At 41.9% G+C, this 27,330-nt stretch overlaps 2 protein-coding genes across 7 annotated transcripts; one reads left to right on the plus strand and one right to left on the minus strand.

Annotated features, from left to right (window-relative positions):
* Positions 1 to 44: 44 nt before the first annotated feature.
* LOC124210764 (fatty-acid amide hydrolase 2) lies at positions 45 to 9,425 on the plus strand. 2 transcript variants are annotated; one of them, XM_046609088.2, is made up of 10 exons: positions 45 to 348; positions 4,994 to 5,165; positions 5,276 to 5,495; positions 5,622 to 5,839; positions 5,914 to 6,025; positions 6,112 to 6,413; positions 6,699 to 6,800; positions 6,870 to 7,037; positions 7,165 to 7,347; positions 7,806 to 9,425. In XM_046609088.2, exons 2-10 carry the CDS (start codon positions 4,995 to 4,997, stop codon positions 7,905 to 7,907), a joined length of 1,578 nt encoding a protein of 525 aa, XP_046465044.1. In that variant the 5' UTR covers positions 45 to 348; position 4,994; the 3' UTR covers positions 7,908 to 9,425. The 2 variants fall into 2 exon arrangements, with proteins under 2 accessions (XP_046465044.1, XP_046465045.1); XM_046609089.1 differs by lacking the exon at positions 45 to 348 and adding an exon at positions 4,241 to 4,449.
* On the minus strand, positions 8,786 to 26,235 carry jar (Myosin heavy chain 95F jaguar). Of its 5 annotated transcripts, none has more exons than XM_046609083.2 (21): positions 26,128 to 26,235; positions 17,155 to 17,345; positions 16,851 to 16,924; positions 16,634 to 16,763; positions 16,407 to 16,571; positions 15,901 to 16,313; positions 15,696 to 15,707; positions 15,280 to 15,539; positions 15,051 to 15,208; positions 14,796 to 14,960; positions 14,497 to 14,720; positions 13,831 to 14,022; positions 13,527 to 13,751; positions 13,241 to 13,448; positions 12,921 to 13,162; positions 12,533 to 12,844; positions 12,310 to 12,449; positions 12,081 to 12,128; positions 11,406 to 11,526; positions 10,990 to 11,323; positions 8,786 to 10,358 (listed from the first exon to the last, which is right to left on the minus strand). In XM_046609083.2, exons 2-21 carry the CDS (start codon positions 17,333 to 17,335, stop codon positions 10,207 to 10,209), a joined length of 3,756 nt encoding a protein of 1,251 aa, XP_046465039.1. In that variant the 5' UTR covers positions 17,336 to 17,345; positions 26,128 to 26,235; the 3' UTR covers positions 8,786 to 10,206. The 5 variants fall into 5 exon arrangements, with proteins under 5 accessions (XP_046465039.1, XP_046465037.1, XP_046465040.1 ...); XM_046609081.2 differs by lacking the exon at positions 26,128 to 26,235 and adding an exon at positions 18,739 to 18,897; XM_046609084.2 differs by lacking the exons at positions 12,081 to 12,128; positions 26,128 to 26,235 and adding an exon at positions 18,739 to 18,897.
* Positions 26,236 to 27,330: the final 1,095 nt, after the last annotated feature.

Here is a 27,330-nt window from a genome sequence, read left to right on the forward strand (position 1 = left end):
GCCGAGTAAAACGCTCTTGATATCAATGCCATTTAATCGGTCATTAAGTCAGTCACTGGCCAGCGCGACGTACCATGCGGTTTCCTCTGAAGCCCAAACATCGAGTTCTAAGCCATTCGTCCAGTGAACAGAGAGTGCTCCGGGTCTTCGGGCCATCCGCGAACCTCAGTTAACGTTCTTACCTCCAAGAGCGAACTACTGCGAGGTCCTCGACAACTTACTTCCAAAGTACCTAAAATAAACCGACGTCGCGAGGAATTTCCTGGCCGGTCACTCTTATCTGCGATCGCATAGCACTTCGTCAACAATTAGAGGCCCCTGCGATATCTCAACGACTAGTGTATCAAAGTAAGTGGACCGCACTACTTCCAGTTTTTCCTCCATGGCTTAGCCACGTCTGTTAAACGAAGCGCAACGAAATAAGTTTACTACATTTATAAACACGGTATTACATCCTCGTTCACGAAGATTATAGAAACCGAAAGTTTTCACGTGGTTGCAACTTTTCTTAAAATCAATATTCGCCGTTCAAATGTCGCATATTCTTTCGAGCGGTTTAATACCGAACGTAACGCAATACTCGCATGGATTTCCAAGTCTTGTATCACCATGTACTTCGACGTCGTGGACAGTGATCTGTGGAAATTTTGCTTGCGAAGCACTTAAACGCACGCCGGAGATTTGTTTGCTTTTAAGTATATAATGAAAAGAACCTTGTGCATATATGCAACGTCTGAGTAGAGTAGTAAGAAATGTTGATTTTGCAATGCTAAATTTTGTCGAGTGGAAGTTGCTGTACGATACTTGACAAAATTTGATCATTATCGCACAAATGCACATACGTTATTAAAAATTTCGAGTATCTTCCGTGTGAAATTTCGCACGTTCTTAGGGCAGAACCATAAATTTTTTTCACTCAATTTTCAGTCCGTACGCGTTCGTGCAAAATTTATACCAAACCGTGTAAAGGTCACGCGAGTTTTTTTAGTGGGAGTAAAATTCGTATAAATTTACACGATTTCAAGTAAAACTTGTACGAGCCCGCGTGGGCTTCGAATTACACGAAATCCGCATGACATTTTCCAACGGTATAATACGTACGATACAAAACTTGCTTATAGCGTCGTCACACCGTTCACGAGATTGGCCTAGAGGCTGCTGTTTCTATTTTAGAAGCTTTGATTTTCCAAACAAATTTGTTTTTCAAATATCTCTTAATTACACATGCATATATATGTATCAATACAGGTATATTATTCGTACGCGATTATGCGGAAAATAACTGTGCAACGATTATACCGGGCTTCTCGTATTCATGCGGCCAACCGCGTCGAGATGTGGGACACGGAAAACAAGCATTGATGAAACAACAAGTCTCAATGTCAAGTAAATCTTTGAAGGCAACTTGCGAGATCTTTCTCACACTAGCCTCTGTAAAAACTGTTAATTAATATCTGTAACGTAGTGTTATCGTCGCGAGACGGTGAAGAACGTCGTCGAATCTTGACCGAGTTCCCGACAATCTTTCAGTGTCATATAACATGGCCAACGCTATAATGTTAAACATTACACAGATGAACTTACAGTTTTTTACACATTTACTTGGAATAAAATCGAAAGTAGAGATGATTATCGGGTCGAGAAGGTTCTCTGATACCGATGCTTCCAATTTACATGCGTTGTGCAGTTTTTTGGCCCGTAATGAATTTGCTACACTTGTTCTCGACAGTTAAGTATAACATAACATGCAAATTAAATAAGAGGATCGGCGAATTGGCAAGTAAGCAAGTATGCATATTACACGAGTAAACCCTGATGATCGCCAACTGAAAAATAATTCGAGACGAATTTTATCGCGCACCCGAATCATCGTTTGACTTGCTATTAAAGAATGCAGGAAAAAAGTTGACCACCTAGTCGAATGTCGCTGAAAGGTTGAAACGGTTGTCGATACTTCTTTACACGTTGCTATCAAAGGCAGTCGAATCACCGTGAGGAAAGAAAAAATAAAAAAATGTCCGCTTCTGTACGAGGTGTCAGCGACACGCAACGAATACGTAATCCGCCTTTGCAAACCACCGTAAAACTCATTCCCTTTCATTCCATTCCATTCTCCGCAAGGCACTGCAAACGCGAGTAATTTTAGCAAATTGGATTCCTAATATGGGTTGCAGTTTGTACAGCGGACTCGAGATGCATTCGGTTTTACTGCTGCATAAACCGTCGGTGTTTGCGCTAGTCGGACGATTTAATGGGCAGCTCACCGCAAGGTGAAGAAAAAAAAATCAACATTGCACAAAGATTGTTAGAGAATACGTTACACATACTAATACACCTAAGTTCCCAGGAGAAATATTAGATTTCTCAATTTCACGTTGAAGGCTAGAATTCGCTAGCAGTACTCGAATCGTTTGACGATATTTAACAATGGTCAGCAATTTTTCAAGGTTAAAAATCTGACCTCACGTTTGAATCGTCGTTCAAATGTTTAACAACTCGCGATTCTCGTGACGATGCCGAATTGGTACGATAACATTTCCTCATTTCGGTCACGCGAGTGTATTCATTGCAAGAATACCATTCGGGCAGGTGCGTAAGTTTGTTGAAATGAAAAATTCGCTGGACAGTTTTCTCAGTATAACCGAGCCATGATAATTTATGGCAATTTCAAGCGATCCTCGCAATGCTGTGCGTGCGGATCTGTTTGTCAACAGAATGCAATCTCATGTTACGTCAGTGGTCGTGAAGTAACTAACTACGCGTAATTTTCTACAGGCATTTATCGGATAGTATTACTTTCGTGTTATACAAAATTATTGATAACTTGTCATTTATTATCGCACAGAATGCTCGCTCATATCCGCGTAAAACTAATGTTTTGTAATTAATCGTTCAAATCTTTCTATACAGACCTCTGGTCTTCGTAACGAACTCGGACATTGTTGACAATGAATCAAATTGAGCACTTCCCACGTCGTGATATGAAAATATTATAGACAAAAGTTCAAGGCATACACCTACTGCTTATTTATCGTGGCTACGATCGCATCTCATTTACATCGTTCGGCTACTTTTCATGAGAGCATATTCCGCGTATATACAACAGAGTCAGAAAATTGTCCGATCTAATTCAGCTGGCCATGTAAGATGTGTAGTTGAAACGACAAAGATCTGAAGCGAAAGAAGCATATTAAGCAACGGATGCGAACGCAAGGTTTTATTGAAAATCAACGCAATCCAGGCGGAAGAGTATAAATTATTCTTCTGCGAAGCTTCTCCTCGAGCTTTAAAATCGCAATACAATATGTGAGCTAAAGATTTCCGATAGAAATTGTTGAACAATATTTTCAAGTACTGCGAAGTTGTTTTGAATCCAAAGAAAAGTAAATCGTCTCATCAAATCGAAGATTCGTACTTCTTATAATTAATTTTCTGTGTTATAACGATAAGTAAAACACAATATCCCGGCGGTTTCTTTGTACAATTAATTGGTTAGTCTAGACGGTCGAATTGGATGAAATGCTGATTACTAACAAACAGCATATTTCTGAGTCACGAACCGAGCTCGGAGAATCCTCAGAGAATGCGATCAACGCAGCTGCGATATCAAGAAGCTCTAGATCTGAATCTAGGTATCTAGGTTAGCTCGTTCTTAGGAGTCTGACTGTGAGGTGAGCTGTGGGCGACTACGCATACGGATAGACCCTGGTATCAGAAAATTGGTCACGGCGTATTGCAAAAGGTAATTCGAGACTTCGGTGTCGCTGGAAACGGTTGGAAAGAAAAAAAAATCAAACAAATAAATAAAAAAGAAACAAAAAAAAAAAAGAAAATAAAATCAATTCGCGATAAAGCCAAGAATCAAAACCCCGCTTGAAATTCCTATTGTAACGTCTTTAACGAGGCAAACGCTCTCGGTAATGCTAAGTAAGCGTTTGTTTAGCAACCTCCCACTCAAGACGAATTTAACTATTGCCTAACGTTTTCAGGGCAGCGCAACTTGTTTTCGGTTATAAACTTGAACTACATACGCGTACAAGGGCCCTTATGATCTACGGCAATGAGAAAGAATTTATCTTCAATCCGCTAAGTTGAACCAATTTATTTTTTCCTCCCCCCGCTCGTTTGTAATGTGCAGCGTATTTTTTATTTCCTTTCTCGGCTTGCGCACGACACTTATTCGCGACTGTGAGTTGAGTAAGTGCTGACATCAGTTATCCATTTGCACGCAATGCATCGCGTTATTAAAAATAGTGTCGCTGATGCGCTTTCAAAAATTATGTCAAGCTGAAGAAATTATTGAGTATATTAGTATAAAAATCGTCACGACACTTTGTGAATAATTAGTTCTTGTACCGAAGTTGTTCAATATACGTTCGTAGGTTGTATAAGTTTTGATTGAAAAACGAAAACAAAAACATACACAGCATTTGCATGGTCAGAAGTTAAGTAAGTGAAAAAGGTTTGAAGATCTTCAAGCTTAGATGAACGTCGTTACAAATGTAGTTTTAATTTATTCAACTCATCCAGTATTAAATTCGACGGTCGTAATTAACATGTGTTTCATAAAAACCGGCTACTTGACCTTCAAAATTGCTTGGTCACGAAGTGAACTTCGAGTGGTTGAATAACATTCATTTGAAATTCGATCGAACGTTATAAGTAGTAAATCCATAAGTCAAAGTTCAGATTGACTTATCTAAACAATATTGCATGTGCAAAGAAACTGTAATAACTATGAATCAAACAAAATATGGTTGATAGCTTACTATCTTTACCATTTATGACGCACAGGACGGGCAAAAAATCTGCCGGAAGTGTCGGTTTAGTTTGCAAAGTGCCGCAGGGACTGAATGAAAACAATTAAGTATCGAGACAAGAACGAGCAAGCTGAATAGATTGTAATACCGATTAATTTATGCACCGCCCCGTGACCTTTGATTTATACCGTTCATTGGCAAACACGAATTACCGATTCATCAACGTTTTGCAGGATGGAGTTGGTCATTCGATTATTTACCTTTCTGTCGAATATACTCTACCACATCTTGCGTCCATTCTTTTGGTACGCGAATCGTCATCCAGGGTCGAAAATATCGGCGGCAAAAGATCCGATCCTAAAACTAAGCGCTGTGGCAATAGCCGAGAAAATAAGACAACGGGAGGTAAGTCGGAAATCAAATATTTCTAAATCTGCGGAGACGACCAAGCGTAGACCAAATACTCGAAGCCCGTCAAATATTGGTAAAACGAAATAGGGCCGAATAAATTTCAGCTCTCAAGCGAGGCTGTGATATCGGCGTACATAGCGCGGATCAGAGAGGTGAATCCCTTGCTCAACGCGGTGGTCGAGGATCGTTTCGAGTCGGCTATACGCGAGGCAAAATTATGCGACGAAAAATTGGCTACCGGAGAGGTGACCGCCAAGCAATTGGAGGCCGAGCAGCCTCTCTACGGCGTTCCGGTGACGGTGAAAGAAAGCTGCGCGGTGAAAGGTATAAGTCTTACGATTTGCATGCAAAGGCAGACTTGGGTCGATTCTACGCCCGATAATAATTTCGCAACATGGTTAAGGGTCCGATAAGACGAAACAGAACCAAAAGCCGAAACCTCTTTATCAGGTCTCAGTCATACCGGATTCAGCCTTGCCAGATCCGGCGTCAAAGCAAACTACGACAGCGAGCCCGTCGTGAGGTTGAAAATCGCCGGTGCTATTCCTCTCTGCGTGACAAACACACCGGAATTGTGCCTAGGATTTGAGACCCAGAACAACGTTTTTGGCACCACGAACAATCCCTACGACACTCGGCGCACAGCCGGCGGATCATCGGGCGGCGAGGTGAGTCCATTGCAACCAAGAAGAATCACCTTTTTTGATGATCAATGCCACTCAACAACCAGTCCTTCTTTCAGGCCGCGCTTCTAACCTCCGCAGCCTCCGTAATTGGGATCGGATCAGACATCGCTGGGTCGATTCGACTACCGGCTCACCTGAACGGAGTCTTCGGGCACAAGCCAACGCCTGGTAAAATACCTGCGAACTATTCATTCGTCGGTGTTAAGTCAATTTTACTGATTGGTACTCGCGACTGTGCCGCTCTTCTTTTCCAGGAGCCATTTCGATCGAGGGCCACTTTCCTTACGTCGACGACGCCGAATTCTGCCGCTACTTGGTCATCGGACCAATGACAAGGTACGCCGAGGACTTGGCATTGGCTGTCAGAGTGATGGCTGACAGGAATTGCACGGCAGCCCTTCGCCTCGATTCTCCGGTCGACGTAAAGTCCGTTAAGGTTCGGTACATGGAGGAGGTCGAAGCCTCGTTCGGCCTGGTCCCCGTCCACGAGGACGTCAAACGGACCATCAAACAGGCTGCTGAATACCTCCGAGTCGCGGGTGCGGATGTCGAAAAGGTCCGTTGATTCGGCATTCAGCTGAATAGAGTCTGAGAGTAAACAACACTGTTCACTGTCTGGAAAAAAAACTTGGCCAAGTTAGTAGCAAAGGTTCTACGGTACGACGCATATCGGACCTTTCACTACCAGCAAAAAATATAATTCTCGAGTCCAGGTTCAAGGCGATCAAGTGGAATATTACGTACCATGTTAATTTCCTGACTTAATTCAGAGTCCGGCCTTGAGAAATTTCTCATTTGATTCGGACGGTCTTAACCGTTTGTTTACCAATCGTTGTTTAAGGTGAACATCGGGCAGCTGAAGGACTCTCTTGAACTTGGCCTGGTGCTGTTCTTCGGTATGCACAAAATGCCGCAGATCCTGTTGAATCCGGACGATCCGAAGGTGAGAATTACGCTTCTCGAGGTTTTAACTCCGACGTCACTAACCGTTTTTTCACATGTTCTCCAACAGCACGAGAGCAACACCCTGTCAGAAGCTGGAAAAGCGATCTTTGGACTATCGAGACACACGAAATCGGCGATATTTTTCAAGTTCATGAAAGACGTGAAGGTGTTGGTCCCGCGTTCAAGGCGGCCGTCGTTCAGGATGGAAGCGCAAAAACTTCAGCGGACATTCATGGTAACGATTTTCGTCAATTCATCGTGTTCTGACCATTTACTGTCTGTTCTTCCGCGTAAATGAATGCTAGAACAAGAAAGAAAAACAAATAATAATAAATTGCGTTCACCTGCCTCTGCTCTCCAAGGACCTTCTCGGTGACGACGGAGTCTTCCTCTTCCCAACCTTCGTGACCTCCGCACCATTTCACGGTCAGCTTAGTCTGCAGCTCGCTGGCACGCTGTACTGCATTATTTGCAACGTCCTTGGACTTCCGTCGACACACGTACCGATGGGATTAGACAGCGAAGGTCTGCCGGTCGGGCTACAGGTAAGAATTTCCACTTAAACACGTGCGCCTCGTTAATTAATCATTATTACATCAGATCCACGGAGTGTATGATGTCATTTTTGAGCATGAGGCTCTTTTCAAACCCGCCAAAAAAAAAACAAAAGGTTGCTCCTGTCGTTCTGACATCATGCAGGAATAAATTCCCCACGTTTTCGACTTCAAAAACGTAAAGTTGAGGGTCGTCGAACCGATACGTTATTCTACAGAGTAATCAAATCTGAGCCGGTTCACTGATTATGAATATCTTTGTGAAAACAAAACGGTATAAATAGTACTCCGAAGTAAAAATATATTTTCAAGACTACTGTTGGGCGTGGAAATTTTTATTTAAAACAAAAATATAAAAACACTGGGTGTTGATGAAGGTGGCTCTTGGATCATTATTTCGTACCTTCTATCATTTGTTAGTCTAATGGGTTTTTCGATCGTCTTTACAGGTGATAGCAGCCCCAATGCAGGACAGATTATGCCTAGCTGTAGCAAAGGAACTGGAGAAAGGCTTCGGCGGATGGATACCACCGTCTGTAGTCACAGCCTAGTGGTACTTACAATTAACGGAACACGACGAACATACGTTGATACGCGACATACGCGGTGTGTAATTATCGGACCGTGTTCACTTCCGCGTCCCGCTTCGGCGGAATTTTCTAGCGAGATACGAGCGTAATTTACATGAAAAGTGTCACTTCTACCGTGCTTGACGATATTTCATTACACTTCACGATCGAGAACATGCGGATTACTCCGATTGCATAATCGCGTTGAATTTCTACCATCCTCACTTTGGAACCACAATTTCAAACTTCACCGTGCTGACAATTATTCTTAGTAAGTATGTTTTACATTTTGAGAAATATTCGCGAGCACAGGACTTGTGAATATTTCAAAATGTTTGTTTAGCCTGAATCTGAGAAGGTGAAATTTACACAGAGTAGCTTTATATTACGATGACAGGGTATGTTTTTTAAGACGTTTCTCATTCAAACGAACGATGAAAAACTTTAATTGGCCTTATTTTGCACAGTGATTAGAGATTAAATAAAATTATAGTGATATATTAAGTCTTTGCACTACGATGAATAAATGATAATATTATTGTTAAATAAATTATAATATGAAAATTTATCATAAAAAATCAAAAATACGTACCTTTGACATGTCGTATTATACAAGTCGGTAGATAGGAATCGATATTATTTTGCCGGGATAAATTTATTTAAGACATAGTATATATATACATATATATATATACATATATATATATATATATATATACTATTATTGCTACTCTCAAACTCGAGTAGTAGTGATAATAATAATATTAATAATAATAATAATAATAATTTTTAAACAAGACTTAGAATGACGCGTAAATTATAAATACCTAATATTTAGAATGTTGTTTTTTCAATAACCCAAATTATTTTTATAAGTAATAGTTGAATCAACGAGAGCTTCGAGGCGCTCATCATTTGGACGATCATTCACTGATTTTGTTTGCGACAAACAGGAACGAAATAAAAGAAAAAAAAAGCAATTAAAGTTAACCGAACGTATCTCAATTTATATGAATATATTTATTATAATACATGGTATTAGACCGGTTCAAAAAAAAAACAATTTTTTTTCTCGGTCCGCGTTCCTTATTAAACTGTTTATGATGAACAACAAATCCCCTGCAAATTTCAGCTTGATCGGAGAAGATTTAGAGGTCCCGCTATCGACTTTTCGTTCTTACATTGAAATAACACGTAAAAAGAGGTTTACGTTAACTCACGGTCGATTTCGCGTGAAAATATAGACGTGAATGAAAAATATCAAGAGAACTTTTTTGTGCGTGATAACATTTAGTACAAATAAGGTCTCTTGATATTTTTCATTCACGTCTATATTTTCACGCGAAATCGACCGTGAGTTAACGTAAACATTTTTTTACGCGTTATTTCAATGTAAAAACGAAAAATCGATAGCGGGACCTCTAAATTTTCTCCGATCAAGCTGAAATTTGCAGGGGATTTGTTGTTCATCATAAACAGTTTAATGAGGAAGGCGGACCGGTCTAATATGGTATGTATGCAAGTAAATACTGATTATTTTCATCGGCGTTTTCTCAATAAGTTTTAATATACGCCAATGGCAAGGCACGTCTTGAACGATTCATGTATATATATATTATTCATTATCACTTAAATTACTGCTATCATAATGATTTATTTTATTGCCCTTGATATTATCGTCGTCTGTAATGAACATCATCGAAAGAGCAGAGTTGAGTCTACGGAATTAATACTGTACCATTTCGCATCTTGCTTGCTATTAAATTAGCATGATATTATGGCAAACATGTTTGTATTTTGCGTAAACGATCTTTAATATTTTTACCATTCCACGTAATTTCAAACCACACCTAAGCTGGCAATATTTACGATAAACGAAGAGAATAAAATAAAAGTGAAAATCCGAAAGCATAGAAATCATTCTTACGTACATTTGTAGTGAAAAGAATTGCGAGCTTTTATCCCGTCGAAATTTATTAACCCCGTAATATCGCAATCGGATTCGTTAATCGACCGTCAAAATATTACTGTGACCTCCATTGTCAAGTTCATCTGTCTCTTTTACCAATATTCATATTGTTGATAGTTATTGTACTGAAATACAGATACGATAAGTCTAGTAATTTGTGATAATCGCTAATCTTTACCGTCATTTCTTTCACTTGAAAAAACAGTCGATGAATTAATTATGCAACGGTCGGATTTTTTGATAATTCTTTTCATTATTTCTTTGCCTACTTCTCTCCTTTTCCGCAATAAGTTTTCATCCGTTAAATGCATTTCACTTGGTACGCTCACTCGGAATCGTGTACGGTTTTCCACCGTTTCTTTCCCACTCCTTGTTGAACTCGTGTTCGAGTATTTCAGCACCACGTTTTCGCGTCAAACCCGTTTCATCGAGACTTAATTCGCACATCTGCATATCGTCGACACCTGTGAAATTTCAAGCCCATTCATTACGCGATCCGTCGCTCAAGAATAAAAAAAAGAAAAGAATCCTTCCCGAAAAATTTACCTAAAAGTTTGCCAATTTTGTTTTATTTACGTTAGCTACTACCCTTGAGTTTCTAAATCAAAATCGAAACTACTCCAACAAATGATCGCGAATGTTTCAAGATTTCAAGGAGAATTAGCTACTCGAAATAAAATAGTTTAGATTTTATAAGAGAATTGAGAAAACATTCCTTCAACAAAGATGCCTCTGATCGTGAGTGAAGTCATTCAATGATTCGTAGGCAAGTATCTGATACAAATCAGCAGTTTAATTAATTCACGGTACATCATATTTTCATCCGGGAGATGTTACGCAATTTTCATGGTCAATAATTCCGTGACTTGTGCACAGTCGTCATATTATCATAGTAATTTTGATCCCAGTGTTAATTGTGCTTCACTGGTAATCTGAGTTTGCAACGACTATCATTCATCACAGACGCTGTTGATAACCGGTTCTCAGTAATGTTCGTTGATACATCTTCGAGGAGCGGATCAAACGATGAATTTCTTACTCTTTTCCGGTCAAATTATCGCCTCAACTACCCATAAAATAAAAATTTCAACATACCAGCAACAAGGAGAATCGGCGGCTTGTCGGGGTGAAGTTCCATCTGCCTAGCTACGTACTGTCCATCGAAATGGGCGTACCACCATCCGCGTTTTCCGGCACTGTACGGATTTTCCGGCTGTCCAGCAGCCTGCGGCCTGACAAACGGGATGCGGAAAAATCTCTGGGAAGATTCGGTGATCGCTTGCTTCATCGGGGTCCTCGGAGCCCTCGCCGCAGCGTCCATTATTGCCTTGGGCGCTCTTTCGTTCTCGTCCATAGTCGTGCGTCTGCGATTTCTCGCCTTCCAGGCGTGGTATACCTTCAATCTGCGGTGAAACTCGTGACGGCATGCCTGCGATTTTATGGGATGGGAAATATTTTCATTCGAGATCTTTTTCTCACGTGGATCGCAGGACGATGTTGCTGATACTAACCTCGAGGAGTTCTATGTCGCACGAGGTGTTGATCGTGTCACGTAACTCGGAGTACTTCCACTTGGAGAGATCGTACTTCTTGTTGCTCATTGCTGCCTGGTGATTTCGCACGTTCTCCGATCTGCGGATGTTGTAAATTTTTTGGTAATAACTAGCAACGAAATTTTCTTACGAAATGCGCTGCGGTATAAAGTACAAATTGTTAGATTTCTGAAAACTGTTTTGTACCTTTAGAAAAAGAGACGGAAAATGAAAATTAGTTAGATTATGTTGTAAGTATAAAGTAAATCACAACGCACACAGTTAAAAACATGTTCTAATCATTAGCAAGCAGAACTCGTTCATGATACTATCAATCGTAGATGATAATTCGAAGTAAGGCCATTTTCATCACTCCATCAACGATGTTAAAGGAAATAAGTATCTGCATTCATAATAATAGCGTGTAATTTCTCAACAAAGGAAATATGCGAGAGATGAAGTTCTGAATTTGACTAAAAAAAAAAAAAAAAAGGAGACGAGCGATAGAAGTTACGTGATAGCGTGAAACCGAGAAAATCTATAACAGAGTTACACAAAAACTACAAGAGGAAAAGTCAAATCGGATGCAACCAGCTGTTAGTGTTGTGTTAGAAGTCCATGCTATAAAGTCGCTGAAAACGCTACTAAATATACCTTATAAGTTTGTTGTTGTTGATCGGAGGTCCTCGTACATCTGACCCGCTAAATGATTTCAATAAAACATCGTTAAAAACCGGAACAACCATTAACGATCAGCATTAAAAATCATTTCTTTCGATCTCCGCCACACAATTATATGAAGTCTCGTTGCAAGTAGACCTCATTTTCTATTCTCGTATCGAAAATGCACCGATACATTGGCGAACGTTCGATGATGGCTTACCTTCGGATCGGCGGCGGAGAGTCTTCGACTTGGCCGTTGGACTCCTGGGCCAATCTGACCGCCAATTCATGGTCTCTTCTCTCTTGTTCAAGTTGTTCGCGGTATCGACTTTCCTCCATCATTTCTTTGTCGATTTGGGCCTGCGGCAGAGAGCGAGAGAAAATTTGGGTCTGCGTTGAGGTTCGATTTTTTAAAATTAAATTATTGTAAATTGAGAATTTACCTGAATGGCTGCAGCAGCCTTTTCGTTCTCCGCTTCCTGCCTCTTCCTGTCCTCCTCCTCGGCCTTCCTTCGAGCTTCCATCTCCGCTTTCTTTCGCCTGTTTTCGTCCTCCTCGCGCTGCTTCCTCTCCGCTTCCTCCTTTCTTCGCTTCTCCAACTCCATAGCCTCCTGAATTTTCCTAAGCTTCTCCTGTTCCTCAGCGATCTTCTGCTTCTTCACAGTCTCCTGGAGTCCCTTCATTTGCTTGTCCATGAGACTGACGAGGTTTGCGACCAGTTTGTCGATCTCCTGTTTCTTGATTTTTGTATCGCTCTATCGGGGTGGGAGGCAAACCATTTTTTAAGTCGACATGTTACTTCCGTCAACGAACCGAAGCTCTGAATCTTACCTTGATCTTCACCCTGGCAGCTTCCAGCTCAGCGTTCAATTTCTTAATATCCTTCAAGCTGCTGTCCTTCGACGACTTGAGCTGATTCGCCGTCTGCTCCATGTCAGCCAGCTGCTTGGTTATGTTCCGTATCTTAATTATTCCCTCGATTCTAGGCTGGTGTTGCTTTTTAGCGAGGTACATACGGACCGTTTTTTGAATCATAATGAGATGTTGTCGTCGGTAAAGAATCTTATTTTTTACTGCGAATACCAATAATAAAAGGTACAATCTGGCCGGGCACGATTCTCGTTAGTTCAATGCTCATGAGGGATACTCACACTTGATGACGGATAGGGCGCAGAACTGGACCTTTATCCACCTGGACTTGACGAGCCACTTCTTGACATTCGCGACGAGCTTCTTCAGGTTCTCGGGATCGGACTTCATCACCCTGTCAAACTCCGCGAATTTTCCCGGTTTGAAGAACACTCTCGTTATCCCGAACTTGAAGTCCTTCTGGTTCAGCTTCAGGCTGTACAGCAACGCCTGGAGAGAGTCGTCGTTTAATTTCTCACTGGAGAACTTGAAATGACGACAAACAAACGTCGTGGGGTTTCAACCAACCTCGCAGAAGAATCTCGGATCCAGCTTGACCAATTCCGGAGGCAGATACGTCTTGTACATACTGTAGAGTTCCTGGAAAGGTACTCTGCTTGGGTAGCCATGCTCCATGAGCTCAAGGACCGATGTCATTCCGGAACATCGTAACTGGCCGAGAATACTGTTGCCATCGAATCGGTGGTCGACCATCTCGTTATTTGGTTTAACGCAACGAACGAAATTCGTGCCCTGATAATCGATTCGCAAGGACATTGTTAACGTATTGAAATTAATTTTGTGCACGTTTCCAGCGAGGTGCAATACTCACGTTGTTCTTGAGCTTGTCCATCAGTTCGCCTAGCTGAGTCTTGAACTTACTACCGACACTGATGAAGGTTAATTTACCCTTCGGGCAAGTGTTGTTCGCAAAATTCGTCCTCAGGAACGTGTTGCTGCTCTCCTGGATCAGACCCTCCAAAGAGGCGTGAAGAGCGTCGTTATTCTTCTCGATAAATTGATTCTGAAATCGAAATTTAAAAACAATTGAAAATTTAGTGAGCTGGGTTAAATTGATAAACCTCAACAAATAAACTACAATTAACGGAAATAAAAAATTGTTCAATGTATAATGATCAAGATAGCTACTTGAAAGGAGTTTGTCAAATAAAGATGAAATCAGTTCCGGAAGCCGTGATAAAATCGACCGTTTCATCTACAGCAATAACTGTTTTATAGTCAGATGACTTCATCGGCGATTACTGTAAGAACAACAACTGATCTCGCGAGATAAACATTACATGAAAGTTGCCAATCGTGGTTGCGAAAACGTGGGAGATGTACATATGTGATATTCACGTGGGCGAAGAAACGCGATTACGTGCCGCGTGAGATTTGCCCACGTTGAAGAATTGCTTGGTCTCGATTCCACTTGTGAGTCGCTTATTTTAACGCTGAATCTAGGTCCTCGGAAAAATAAAATACCCCGCTACATTACCGTTTGATAACAAACGCCACCGGCGTAATGTCTGATCACGAATCCTTCATCGTCTCTAAGTTCCCTGTGAGCCTTGAGTCGCGAAGTACGAGGCAACGTGATCCTGAAGTGACCACTCCAAGACCTGTGAACTTCGCTCGTGAAGTGGGCGAAGCTGTGCTTCGGAAGCTTCGATTCCTCGTCGAGTAGACTGAATATTCCACCGTTCTTCGATTCGATAAGATCTGAAATGTGCAAGATGAGCATAATCGCAAAACAGATGGTGGCTAACTCATGTCAGTTCCTGACAGTGAGCTCACCTATGCAATCCTGATTGTCTACGTAGGAAATCTTTGGTACGTTGAGCGCCTCTCTGGCATAGAGATCCTGTTCGTACTTGAGAATTTTTTCGTTAAAAAATTGCTGAAGCTTCTCATTGCAGTAATTTATGCAAAATTGTTCGAAGCTGTTGACTCGGAAGTACTCTGAAAATTTGCAAAATACATTGTTCTCAACAATGAAAACGACCCATTGCTGCGTCGTAGGGCTACGAAGCGTCGAATAAGAGAACTCACCAAACCCGGCAATGTCGAGTACACCAATGTAGTAGCTGGAAGCCTTGAATGGAATGCTCTTGTTTATGCGCGAGACAATGTGGTCGAATAGTTTGCTGTAAATCGCTTTAGCAAGCGCGTCGCGCCCGCTGCATGCCTCGTAGACCTTCAGTGGCACCCTTGGAAAAGTCCGCAAGGTTATTGATAAACCACCCAGACACATTAAAGAAGCAGAATCATCAATGCTCACATGATAACCGTTCCCTTGATGCCGCCGCGGCTGGTTTGCATCACTTTTGAGACCAGAGCCTGCCTCAATTCGTCAGCGTCGACGCCGAGTAGAGTGGCTGTGGTTACTACGGACTTTTCAGAGTCTGCTGTAATCCTCGAACCGCCTTTCGTATCCTCCGGATTGTCCTCGAATGTGATATTGCCGAGGTGAAGAACGGCCGCCACCATCGTGTAGATTTCCATCCGTTCAACGTCCGTCAAACCCAGTCGCGTCAAAGCCTGGTTTCAGGGAAACAATAAAAGACAGAGTAAAAGACTCAGCACCGATTGGAATGTCGATCGCCTCCAGGATTCCTACTTTTTCTAGAAAAAAATTCCATCCACTAAACTCGCTAGTCGTCTAAGACCTACGGAGTGACGGAAGTCGTTTGTTACCGTTGCTCTCTCCTATTTGACGAGACAAAATCCATATCCAGCGTTTTAAAACAACAAGAACATGTTAGTGGTGATGTATGATTCTCAAAGTGCCGATGAAAAGGGAACCAGTAAATCGGTGCTAGGAGACTTGCAAGCTCTTGCAAGCTCTTGCCAAATGTGAGATCGATGGCGCTGTTGATAAAATCTAAGAAAAAATGTATACCTGGTCCATTGCGGTGAATCCCTCAACGTCGTCGAGTATCGGATCCCTGAGACTGCCCTTACTGATCTGGTCCTTGCTCTTCTGAGCGTTGTTCAATTTCTTCTCCGAAGCGGAGCTGCAGAAGTACTGGCCGCAACCATTCTTCAGATATTGAAAATCGTCAGGCTTAGTGATGCCGAGTTTCGCTCTGAGGTCAGCCGGCGCTCCGGCGCACATCATGTAAAAGACGTGGTAGTTTCTCTCGTCCGAACTCTGCAGACAGACTCGTGACTTCTCTAGTAGATAGTGAGATATGTAGCCACCCACGACCTGACACTTGGCGTCGAAGTGAACCTCCATGAATTTACCGAAACGAGAACTATTGTTGTTCCGCTTAGTCTTCGCGTTTCCAAACGCCTCCAACACCGGGTTTGCTGTTCATGAAGAGGATGAACAGGATTGGGTTGTAACTCTGATCGAATAAGGGTAGAAATGACTGTTTTCACGGTACGTAGCTCGCCACTCACCGTCAAGAATTTTCTGTTCAATAGGTCCCGCGGTGGAACCCCAAAGGTCACACAAATAGCGGAGCAAGTACTTGGTGGATTCAGTTTTTCCCGCTCCAGATTCACCGGACACTATGATGCTCTGAGATTGTTTCAGGACTTTCATGTCCCGAAAGGCTTTGTCAGCTGCAAACAGAGCAAGGTACCTGTGAAAACCCTTCGGGAAAATAGTCGACGATAAATCTTACCGATTGCAAAAACGTGGGGTGGAGTTTCACCCAGGGATTTTCCCTGGTAAGATCTCAATGTCTTTGTGGAGTAAAGATCTTTCATTTCGTAGTAGGGATTAACGGCGATGAGAATATTGGCGACGTAGGACTGAAACAGAGTGAATATTCGACGGTTTCAAAAAACTGTACCGAACTATTACAGAAAACTGATTGTTAAACAATATTTAAAACTCACGTATATCTTGTCCTTGAAGTATCTCGTGCGGATATTGTTCAACAGTGTTGCCTCGTTCAGATACATCAGAGCACCTGAACAACGGTCATATTAAACCACGTCGAAGTCAGTAACGTTAACGTGACGAAACATGATGGAATCAATCGTTGTACAATTTTGGAACCACTTTCATAGAGTTGGCTTTTCAAAATATGAACATGTTTTTTTTCTCATGATTTAATAACTGAATTTCAGACAATCCCAAGGCTGCGAAGTAACGATTTTCCTAAACGTGCATCGTCAATGTACTTGAATTGACACTTACAGTTGTCCTCCACGTCCGCTGCGTACTCGCCAGCCGGGTAAACCTCGTCCAAAGGACATGTCCGTTGGGGAAGCTTGGCGTCCAGAGGCTTTATCAGAGCGTCACCATCGACCATGTCGACAAATTTGCCGATGATGAAACCCTCCTGTGGGTCCCTGACCCATACCTGCTGGTTCTCCATCCCTCCCGAGCTAAAGATAGACGAATCCTTTTACAAGAGACCTTCTACGCTTTTCTAGAACAGATTCCTCGCGTGGCAAGGACACGAGGGTATCTGTCATCGCTGATGAATGATAAGAAAGGCGGTATAAAAGCGAGTCATGTGATTCTCGACATTTACGTGCGCGAATGTTGTGTTATAATCTCCGTCTAAATATAGCGGGTGAAATTCAATGGCCATCCGTTAGATCTGGGTATTCCATTATCGGGATTGACCTGGATTTCATTGTGTATGTACCTATGTGCCTTCGACGACGCGGTTTTATACCTTCGTCTTTCCTAATCAGCGAGCTTCTCTGCTTCAGGCTGAGTTCGAAAATAACTTTACTTCGATCTATTATATCTATCGCAATATAACGCGATGAGATCGAAGCCTAATCAAGATGCTTACTTTACTGGGTATTGAGCTTATAGGCCTTGAAACCTGATTCTAAAAACACCCTTATCTCGCCGTTTCTCGATCCCGTTTTCTCCTTGTTTGCTTACGAACCTCTTCAGGATAACTCTCTCACTAATGTCGCTATCGAACTCACAACCAGCAATTAATTATCGACGGTATCACAATTATCAGTCTATCAAAGAATGCTTAATACCGTTAATTGGCAGCAATCGATACATCGATTATAATGCAAGTCACAAGATTCTTTTCGCAAAATATCCCAACGTTACAACGTGGCTGAAAACCTATGACAAATGTGCTCCGACACACGATAAAGTAATTTCCTTATATATCTGGGTTGCTGTCCTTCTTTTCCAGCTTACACTCGCAAACAAGCATACGTGCATGAAGACGGAGCGCTATAAGTACTATCGACCGAGTAAAAGTTTAGCACTAGTGCTGCTTCAACGTCGACATAACGGCACACTTCAGAGGACCGTCAGACCCTGATTTTAATATTTAAAATTTTGCCTTGTTTTTTATTTTTATTCCTCGCAATTCTTTTGATAATTGTGCGTAATTACTTTCACTCGTTGCCGGCGAACGGATCGGATAATTGTATTTTACGGTCGCGTGACCCATCGGTTTGTCAACATAATATTACACCGTGTTTTCACTTTGTTTCTTAATGCCAATCCTCGCTGTTTACGCTTTCCTAATTTATCATCGTTACAGTAGCTGGTCTTTTCTGATTGGCGTAAACTTTGTTCTAAACTTTTTTTTCTTATCAATATTCAATTCGCTGTCACCATTAAGCGTACTACTTGGACTTTTCTTACTTAACGGTTAAGCCGTTAGAAACAGTAAGACGAGGAATTATTCCCAGGTGTTAATTACAGTCTGCAAAATCGAGACTTCGAGAAAGTGGTAATTTACAGTCAAATTAGGGATAGTGTTATTACGGGGGAAAAAAATTGTTAGCTTACTTGACGGCCGAATTTTTCGGAGGCATTTTTTTCAACCTCCGCGTTTTAGCTCCGAAACAGGAAACTTGGAACACTCGAGTATTTGACACAATCACGACCTGCAGCAAACTGAAAAGCACTTCAAACTAGTCGACGGGCGTCGCCTTGCTACCGCAGAGTGAGAACAATTGAAGCGATATTCGGATAACGCGAGCCGCTTATCTTATTATCGCATTATCAAAGTGGCTGCTCAGCAACCGGTCGGCGGTCCCAAAGAGCCCGTAATGCTTGCAGAATGATCGTTCAATTTTTCGAAACAAAGAAAACGATCGCGAGTCTCATTGTCCAATCCATCGGTAATGACGAATCGCTAAAGTGAGAAAAACACGAAATGGCAAATTTTTCAGGTCAAAAAACAATTCCGCGGGTATTTTGAGGCTTGATCTTTACTGGCTGTGATATCGCGCTGTTTTATTTATAATAGGGATGAAGTAATATAGAAGGCACGATGAGATTAGAAACCGCAGAGGTTTCGACGACGCTGTTTCAATATTATCTTTCATTTTTGACAAGTACTCAATGTGATTCGACAGTAATTTCGATAACACCGACCTTCGAAAGGTATAATACATGATTACTTAAAAACAGATTTTTATTTATAAACGAATCTCACGCTGATATTGCAGTCCCAATAAACAGCAAACGAAGTGTCCTGCAGTCAGATTACTGCGATAGATTTTAATAACGGAATATCTTAACTTTTCCCTGATCAATTCATATTCACGTAACTCGATTTAAAGACCTGGGCAGTAAATAAACCACGGCTGACATTATTCGCTGGAGTTATTTCACCGTTTCATCGAATGCTTGCCAAGCTATTGCGTCAAATTATTGCCTAGACTCGTATTAGCGGTCGTTGACTGCTGCGGAACATGGATATTTCGCTTTGCCAATAAATTCGTAAAGTCAGTCGGCGATAACGTTTGAGTATTCAGCGCGATATTAATTTTATGTACGAATCTGTCTTCTTTTCTTAGAAGGAAAAATTTTTCAGTTTTACCTGCAGGTCAGATGGAATTTGCAACAAATGTTTTTTAACCAGGTACTCGCAAATTATCGAATCACTAGAATTCACGGACAAAGTGAATCTCCAACGAGTTATAAATTTCTCAACATCTCGAATACAAAGTTACGAATAGAACGCTTGACATTATCGAATTTAGGTCAGAAAATATCGCGCTGACATTTGTTGGCGTTACGTAACGTACCGCACCAATGGCAATTTAATAAAAAAAAAAGTGAAACTGCTAAACTGCAGAAATGGAACTTGGTAAAATGTGATTTAACAGTTCAAATATCGAGGGTTTCCACGTACACGTATAAACACGAAAAATCTTCAGTCAAAAACGGATGTTCTATACGTATTTCAGTCATGCGGATATTCAAAATGCCAGAAATATACGTATCTGGTGGTCGATGATGTAAACGGCGAACGCTGCGGTATCTTGGCGTCGGATAATGTTTTGATAAGAAGCTCCGAATGACTGCGTGTCTGGAATATTCCTTCGAATACCAGAAACAGGGAGCGTTATTCTCGTCTGCAGTTTCAAACGGGTTACTGTCTGTCAAAACGAAACGTTTCGACGGAGACCGATAGATGCGACCAAGGCGGGTATAAAACCGGTTCGAAAAGAGTCCAACAGTAAATATCCACTACGTTGCTGCTTGCGACCGGCCGTTAGGGAGATTAGCTCAATTATGATTATAACGGAGCATCTAGAATGCACATGTACGCCGCTCAGGCCGGCTGAAATCGCCTCAAGAACTCGAGCTTCGCAATACCGCGTATACATATATATACATCACGTTATCACGTTACAGTCAAGAAGTAGCGATAGTTTCATTTGGTAATTTCTGTACAAGTCGTAATCATCGATAAGCTAAGAGGGACTCACAAGACTCGATTCTTCGGAAAGGTTGAGTTCTATTCACGAAAGCTCCCTTAGATCCGAAGATCGATACGCCGGCGAAAGGCGTGGGCTGTTCAATATCGGAGTGACGGGCGGATATTTCCTACCGGAACGTCGATTTCCTGTGGCAGGAAATGCGGATAATGCCTACGTACGTATTGTCCTACGGTAGTGAATAGTACAATGGGTTAAAAGCGAATGGTCAGACAGGGGGCCACAGGAACTTGGGAGACACGGATGGCTAACCGCGAGTGCGTTTTTCGTGGTGTCAACAGCCAGCCGGAGGTGCTTTCGACGTTGAGTTGACCCGGGCGGTGCGAGTGGCGTGAATTACATTCGAAAGAACTTCCGTGAACGTGAACGTGAACGTGAAAAGGTCAAGAATCACGAGTCCGCGAGGGCAACGGATTCGACGGATCGAGATCGCCCCGTCTGGTAGTCGGAAAGGGTTCGTTGACCATGGCGAAAAAACGTGGGACCGAAAAGAAGGTACCGGAGGAGGAAACCACGCCGTGTGCAACGACGGCAAGAGTGCTGAGTTTGGTGGACGCGGTTTATGGTCACACCTCGAGCACTTCGTCGACCCGCGGTGTAGAGAAGGAGGAGGAGAACTTATCTCGTAATCATCCTCGGTTTATTGCGACAGTAATGTCTGCCCTCGTCATTTCTACAGTTATATATAATAAAAAATATCCTGTCGCGATTGTCCGCTCGGTCACGGAGTGCCCGCACTTTTTTTTACAGTTAAACCCACGCGCGCTACGAATCGAACAGCTGATCGTGGAGCGGTCTGTTTCTCGACCATTCACTCGTCTACGTCTTGTATATACACGTGAACGGATTTTATTATCACTCCGATGACTCATGACACGCTGCGATTACATCGTATGTTAAACGTATTAGAAAGTGAGAAGAGACGGAATTGCCGCTGGTCGTGACCTCGGGGAAATACGTCAAATAGACGGTCACGTGTGTAGGAGTAAAGATCGAATTCTGGACCTGGTTTCCACTTCACGCGTTGCAGTTTGGGACACGGAGGAGTTTTAAGGACTGTTGTAACGAGTGCAATAATTCAGGGTTATAGTTTTAATGTCTTTTACCGAGTCTTTTCAAGTGCAATTACGTGGCACTCGTTTTCTTTTTACGCGGCTGGAAGCAGTCGCGGTAAAAACATTAGTTGCAAAGCATAAATCGAATCGAACGTTGTCTTAAAAATTTCGTCGAAATCCGTTGAAAATTGTCGAAGCTGGAGCGGATTCCGGGAAAAATTAATTCGTGTAGAACTTTGGTCGCTCGCTTCTCTTCGACAATTTCGTTCTATGCCTAAATCCAGTCATTAAATAACTAATGGGGTTCAGACCTTTCTAACACAGTTGCTAATGTAGTCTTAATCCCCAATTGAAAATATCGATAACCGATCGCCCGAGCAATTCCAAAGACAGTGGTACAATGTCCTGTGATAATATAGGTTGCAGGACCCGTCAGCTGTTCTCAGGACTCGGAGAGTCGAAAACCGGTTGAATAAGTGGGCAGGTTCTACTTTAGGTAAGGGCGTAGGAAGGTGCGAGGGAGCCAAACACTGACGTAAGTTCGCCGCGTTTTGATCTACACAAATTTAATGGGAAGGGTCTTCGTGCGAGGAGCGATTGAACTTGAAAATTGACGCTGACCATCCACCACAAGCGGAGTAATCGTCGTGTGTGGGGATGGAATGAAATTGGCCTCGGCGTAATCGACCTTAACTTGGTGTAATTTTTTCATGGGCTCATGCATAGTTGCACCTACGTAACGTCGAGGGAATGACAACGAGTATTACACGACTCGGTAAAGATGGTTTAATTGCACGCACTGCGAGTTCGATGAGCGCGTCTGCGCCAGGAAATAACCAAGTCGTTTTCATGCGCGGCTCTGATGTGATTGCGAAATTTTTTAAAAAAGCCTGAACGAGGTACCGTTCCATTGTTTGGAAACAGAGAAACTGTTTCTCTGGTATATATACGAGAGAGTTTCACACGAGTGAATGAGTAACAAGCTCGTGCTAATTACGCTGTTTTTTACCGTGTAAACAGACAATTAATAGGTGAGGTGAAGAAAGGTTCGCCAGTCTTATACTTGCAATACTTGCAAGATGATATTCAACGTCAAGTCGCGTTAAAAGTTGACGCGAAAATCTCTTCAACGACCAGGAGATAATTTTTTAATACTTGATATCCGGATCGCATGATCGAAGGAAATTTTCATCAGCATCGAGAGATGGAATCGGCTCGAACGCTGCTGCACCTAAGCAACCGTACTAGCTCCGGTGTAAAAAAGACAAAGAAAATTGTACAACACAACCAGCTCCAGCGGGGCAAAACTACTTTTAGTATCCGGTGGACCGACTAGTTTATACATTCAGGTAGCGTCGTTCGTGTTCCATGCAACCGTGTCCATCCATCCCTTTCACTTTCTCTGTGAGATAACAAAGGAAACGTGGCTGGAGTTGCGGGCATTGTAACCAACGCCAGATACCGTGCATCGATCGAATCAAACCCAAAGTTACGGTAAAACAAAGCTCATAGATCACAAGATTCATATATATGTCCGTAGGAAAAAATTTCCAATTCAACTTTCGCGCGGTAGAAAATAATTTGAAAAATGTATATAAAGAAATGGATTTCAGAACGACAGTTTCGGAATGAAGATTCTCTTTCACTTCGCACTCTCTTGGGACTGCATAATCGTGTGTTCTTCTGTTTCGCGCAAATTGGCTTCCTATATGCCCTGCAGCGCAATGTCTGTCTGCACGCTAGCATATGGCGCTTGTGCAAGACAGGTGCAAAGAGAAAGACGGAAAGACAGAAGTATATGGGTAACGCGTGTTTATCCAGCTATACCTAATCGTGTAGAGATGGTCGTTGAACGGTATCGTTAGCAATGGGTTGTGCAGAAGAACGGTGCGTCCTTGCTATGACCACAAGACTTTCTACCTGATCTGGTGCTTTCCTGCAGTTTCGGGTGTCGTTAAATCGCCCGCTGTTAATACCGGTGAGAAAAAATATCGCCGATCAGATATTGAGAACGGAAAATGTCGCTTTTCCGCCACGAATTGCCCGAATTTGTTTGATAAATTTTCCACTGTCAGTTCACCGTTATCACACGAAATTTTTTAGCATGCCTGTAGCATCAGGCAAACGGTGTTGAGTCAACGCGTTTGCACAGTGACGAACTACATGCTTTGCGCCTTTTATAAGCCATGCATGATGATACACGATCGGTGATAAAAAAAAAAAAGACGAAACGCACGAGGAAATGAATCGGATCTGTAACTCAGGCAACGCTTAGTTTATTGTTAGTCGGCAATAGTGAGCTCAACGATCGTTTGAAGCTTGTTTTGTCTTCAGGTGCTATAAATAATTGGAGGAAAAATTTGCTTTTCATAATTTTCTAGCGCAATGCGTACCTTTGACGTCTTTAATAAAGTTCTCCATACGCTACTTGCGTAATTGCTTTTTAATTCTCGGGTAATTAGCCGTAGTCGGTTCTTGTTTTCACTCTCTGTTACGCTCAGTGAGTTTCCCTTTAGCTACCGTATTTCGTGATCCGCAAGCGAGTCGGGAGAAATATGAAAGGCCAAATAACGGGTCAAACTACACGCTTACAGGCAAAACTACGATTCAAACAGTAGTTGTGCACTTTGAGGAATTTCGTATTTTTACTACCTCAAGTAAACATCCGGTACATCCATACAGCTTAATAATGAAACATTAGCTTCTCGGTATGGAGGACCTATCACGGTTTGCGTAATGCATTGTACGAAAAATGAGCTGCAGGATTGTATTTCGGCTTGCCGGTAGAAAGGAAAATTCCATTTTTTTTTTAATCGAATGACGTCAAACGAGACTATGATTTTAAATGCACGAGATACTCTCGCAACATTATCATTTTCAATGCATACTGCAGTAATTGGTGCAAAGTGATCTAAATTTTCGCTCAAAGTTTCTCCATCAAACAAATAAATTCTCGTTTTTTGTACTATGCAATAAAAGTAAACGCAGCCTGTGTAAAAATGTGATCCTACAATCAACGAATATTTTCACCACACATGGCGACGAGTTCCGGTCACTGAAGATCTACGGTTTGAATCGATATGCTAACGTCCGCCCCTTTCAATTGCGAACAATGTCGAGCTATTATATAATCACCGTACTTCCTACAATATTTTCGATAAATCAATAAATTCACTGCCAAGGCAGAGTAGTTTTGTGTTATTTTATTAATGGAAAAACCAGCACGATTTTTTAATTTTCCGACTTTCAGGTACCTACGGCAAATCATCCCCGTAGTTTCTAATTTCAATTTCACTTGATTGAAAAGAGCTTACAGCTGCTAGTGGAGATCAACCATATACTCACGTCCTAAGTACACCTCGTTTATGACCAGGATGGCGTGTCCTTGGCGGAAGGAGTCCCCGTCGACGATCAGTTCCACAGTGCTTTTCGTTTTTCTTTCAATTATTATTCCTACACTTTTTATATTTCACTCCAGACCGGCGTCCATCCCTACGGAACAGGCTCCGCAGCAATAATTATCGCGCTGACTGAGTAAAATAATCGGTATCACAGTTTAGAATCTCACGAGTCGCGCAGATATATAAGAATTGTCGAATTGCCGAACGATTGTTAAATATTCGTACGACTCAAAATATTTTTCATTCCCGCTAGAATGTCTTTGTTCGAAACGTCGGCACGGAACGAGAATTCTATTTTGGTTAAACAATCAAATAAGTGGCTATGACGAAATGTCGCAGGTACCTCACCTCACAGTTTGCACTCCCGCAATTCATACTTCGAACGACTCGAAACGTACGCGAGCCGTAGCAAACTGTTGTAAAGGGGATTAACAGTAAGACAGCATTAGGCCGCCATGTCAATATTTACTTTCTTTGCGTGTACCTGAGAGTGTACAGGTAGAAGCAGCAGTGCTCTAATCAAAAGTACGTCATCTTACTTTCACGAATAACACAGTCCTATTCGTAGCGATTTCCTACAAAAACTGCGACAAAAACTCTTTATCACTAACGCGAATATCGGTATATAAAAAATGATCAAACAATCAGGAAACTACAACCGAGCGTTGAAACCTCAGTGATATTACCGATTAATTTTCGTTATTATAATAAATCGAATAAATATGAGCGTTTCACAGAATTTCAAAATTTTACCATCAATATTCCAGTTAATATTTCAATATTAACCAGCAGTGTCAATTGGTCGGATAAAAAGCAATTCCACGGTTAAACGTGACGTTTGGCATTTCGGGAAACGCGCTTTTTTTTAATCGAGATTGCGCAACAACCGAATTGAGATATCGGCATTCGATCAGCGATCTCACACACAGGCACACATCGACATTCGCAATCAGACAGTGGATATATTTCGTTTATTTTTTTCTTACTCACCGTGTAGATTGTACACACAACCCGGTATCACCGTATCACCTTATCACAACGAACCGCACGTACCGAGGTGTGTCACACAACTGCCGAGCACCGCTTCACACGGGTTTCCTTTCCTCGGCTACTCTCGGAAATTGTCGGCTTTGCCACGCGGCCGGTTACCTTAGATCTCCCCGGATCTCGCGCTCCGTTTTATCTAGATAACTATCTCGAACAGGTGTCACAACGCGCTGCCTTAGGAATGATACCCGGAGTTCTCCCTCCTCCTCCTCCTCCTCCCGCTGCATCTTTCTATCCCGCCGAAAAAACCTCTTTCAATTTTTCATTTTCAGTGTGAAAAGCTGGTAATAATTATTCAAAATCGTTCAAACATTTGAGAACCGTTTCTTTCCTCTAACGACATCACGAATATCATCCGTAAATTTGAATCAATATATTGTAATTCGCGTTTCTTTGCACGGTTCGAGAATTATCGTGGTGGATAACTGAAAATTTCACGCATTTTCTAACGAATGCAAAATCCGATGACTAATGTAAGTTTTACCTAAAAATCAAATTGAAATCGAACCAGCTGCTGTTACGCGATTCTACGATTCCAATTTCTGACTCAGCCGAAACGATCGACGTGAATTAATTTCAAGCATTGTAGGCGGTAATTGACTGGAGGAAAAAAAGAACGCTAAAAAATGACTAGCTACAATGCCGGAATAATATGAAACCCTATTGTCTCGGCTTTAAATATGATCGCAGGGTTGGTGCAGAAATGCATACGCAAGTAATTGCATGGGACAGGTATTCGGTATGCAAAACTCACCTATACTGTACGGAGATCCTTGCTAGCTTTGTGGTTGAACCACCGAAGGTGGATGACCGAGGGTACGAAGAAGAAGAAGAAAAAGAAGAAGAAGAGGAGGAGGAAGAGGAGGAGGGGGAAGGGTGGGGGGGAGGAGGAGGACTTGCATCTCTGCACCATTGGTCGACCGTTTTCCAAGACTCGATGTATCTACTGATTCTGAACGAATCGCAATCTATTTTTTCGATTTTAAAATATCTTTTAAATCCATAATAATATCATACTTATAAAAATGACATCGGCTTCTGATTTTGGTTGAATTCGGAATTGGAGTTTTATTTTTCTTTCTAGACCACGCACTGTACTCTTATATATATATATATCTACTACTGCTACTACTATTATTATTATTA

This window comes from Neodiprion pinetum, chromosome 1 (assembly GCF_021155775.2).
Source record: "Neodiprion pinetum isolate iyNeoPine1 chromosome 1, iyNeoPine1.2, whole genome shotgun sequence".
Lineage (NCBI taxonomy): Eukaryota > Metazoa > Arthropoda > Insecta > Hymenoptera > Diprionidae > Neodiprion > Neodiprion pinetum.

Bases quoted from the DNA above. Each gene is read 5' to 3' on its own strand.
- LOC124210764 (XM_046609088.2), top strand. From the start codon at position 4,995: ATGGAGTTGGTCATTCGATTATTTACCTTTCTGTCGAATATACTCTAC. The intron at 6,414-6,698 runs GTCCGTTGATTC...TCGTTGTTTAAG, and splicing joins CGGGTGCGGATGTCGAAAAG to GTGAACATCGGGCAGCTGAA. The intron at 6,801-6,869 runs GTGAGAATTACG...GTTCTCCAACAG, and splicing joins TGAATCCGGACGATCCGAAG to CACGAGAGCAACACCCTGTC.
- jar (XM_046609081.2), bottom strand. From the start codon at position 18,764: ATGCCTCCGAAAAATTCGGCCGTCAA. The intron at 12,129-12,309 runs GTAAGCCATCAT...GAAATCATTTAG, and splicing joins TCTCCGCCGCCGATCCGAAG to CGGGTCAGATGTACGAGGAC. The intron at 10,359-10,989 runs GTATGTTGAAAT...GAAATTTCACAG, and splicing joins GCCGATTCTCCTTGTTGCTG to GTGTCGACGATATGCAGATG.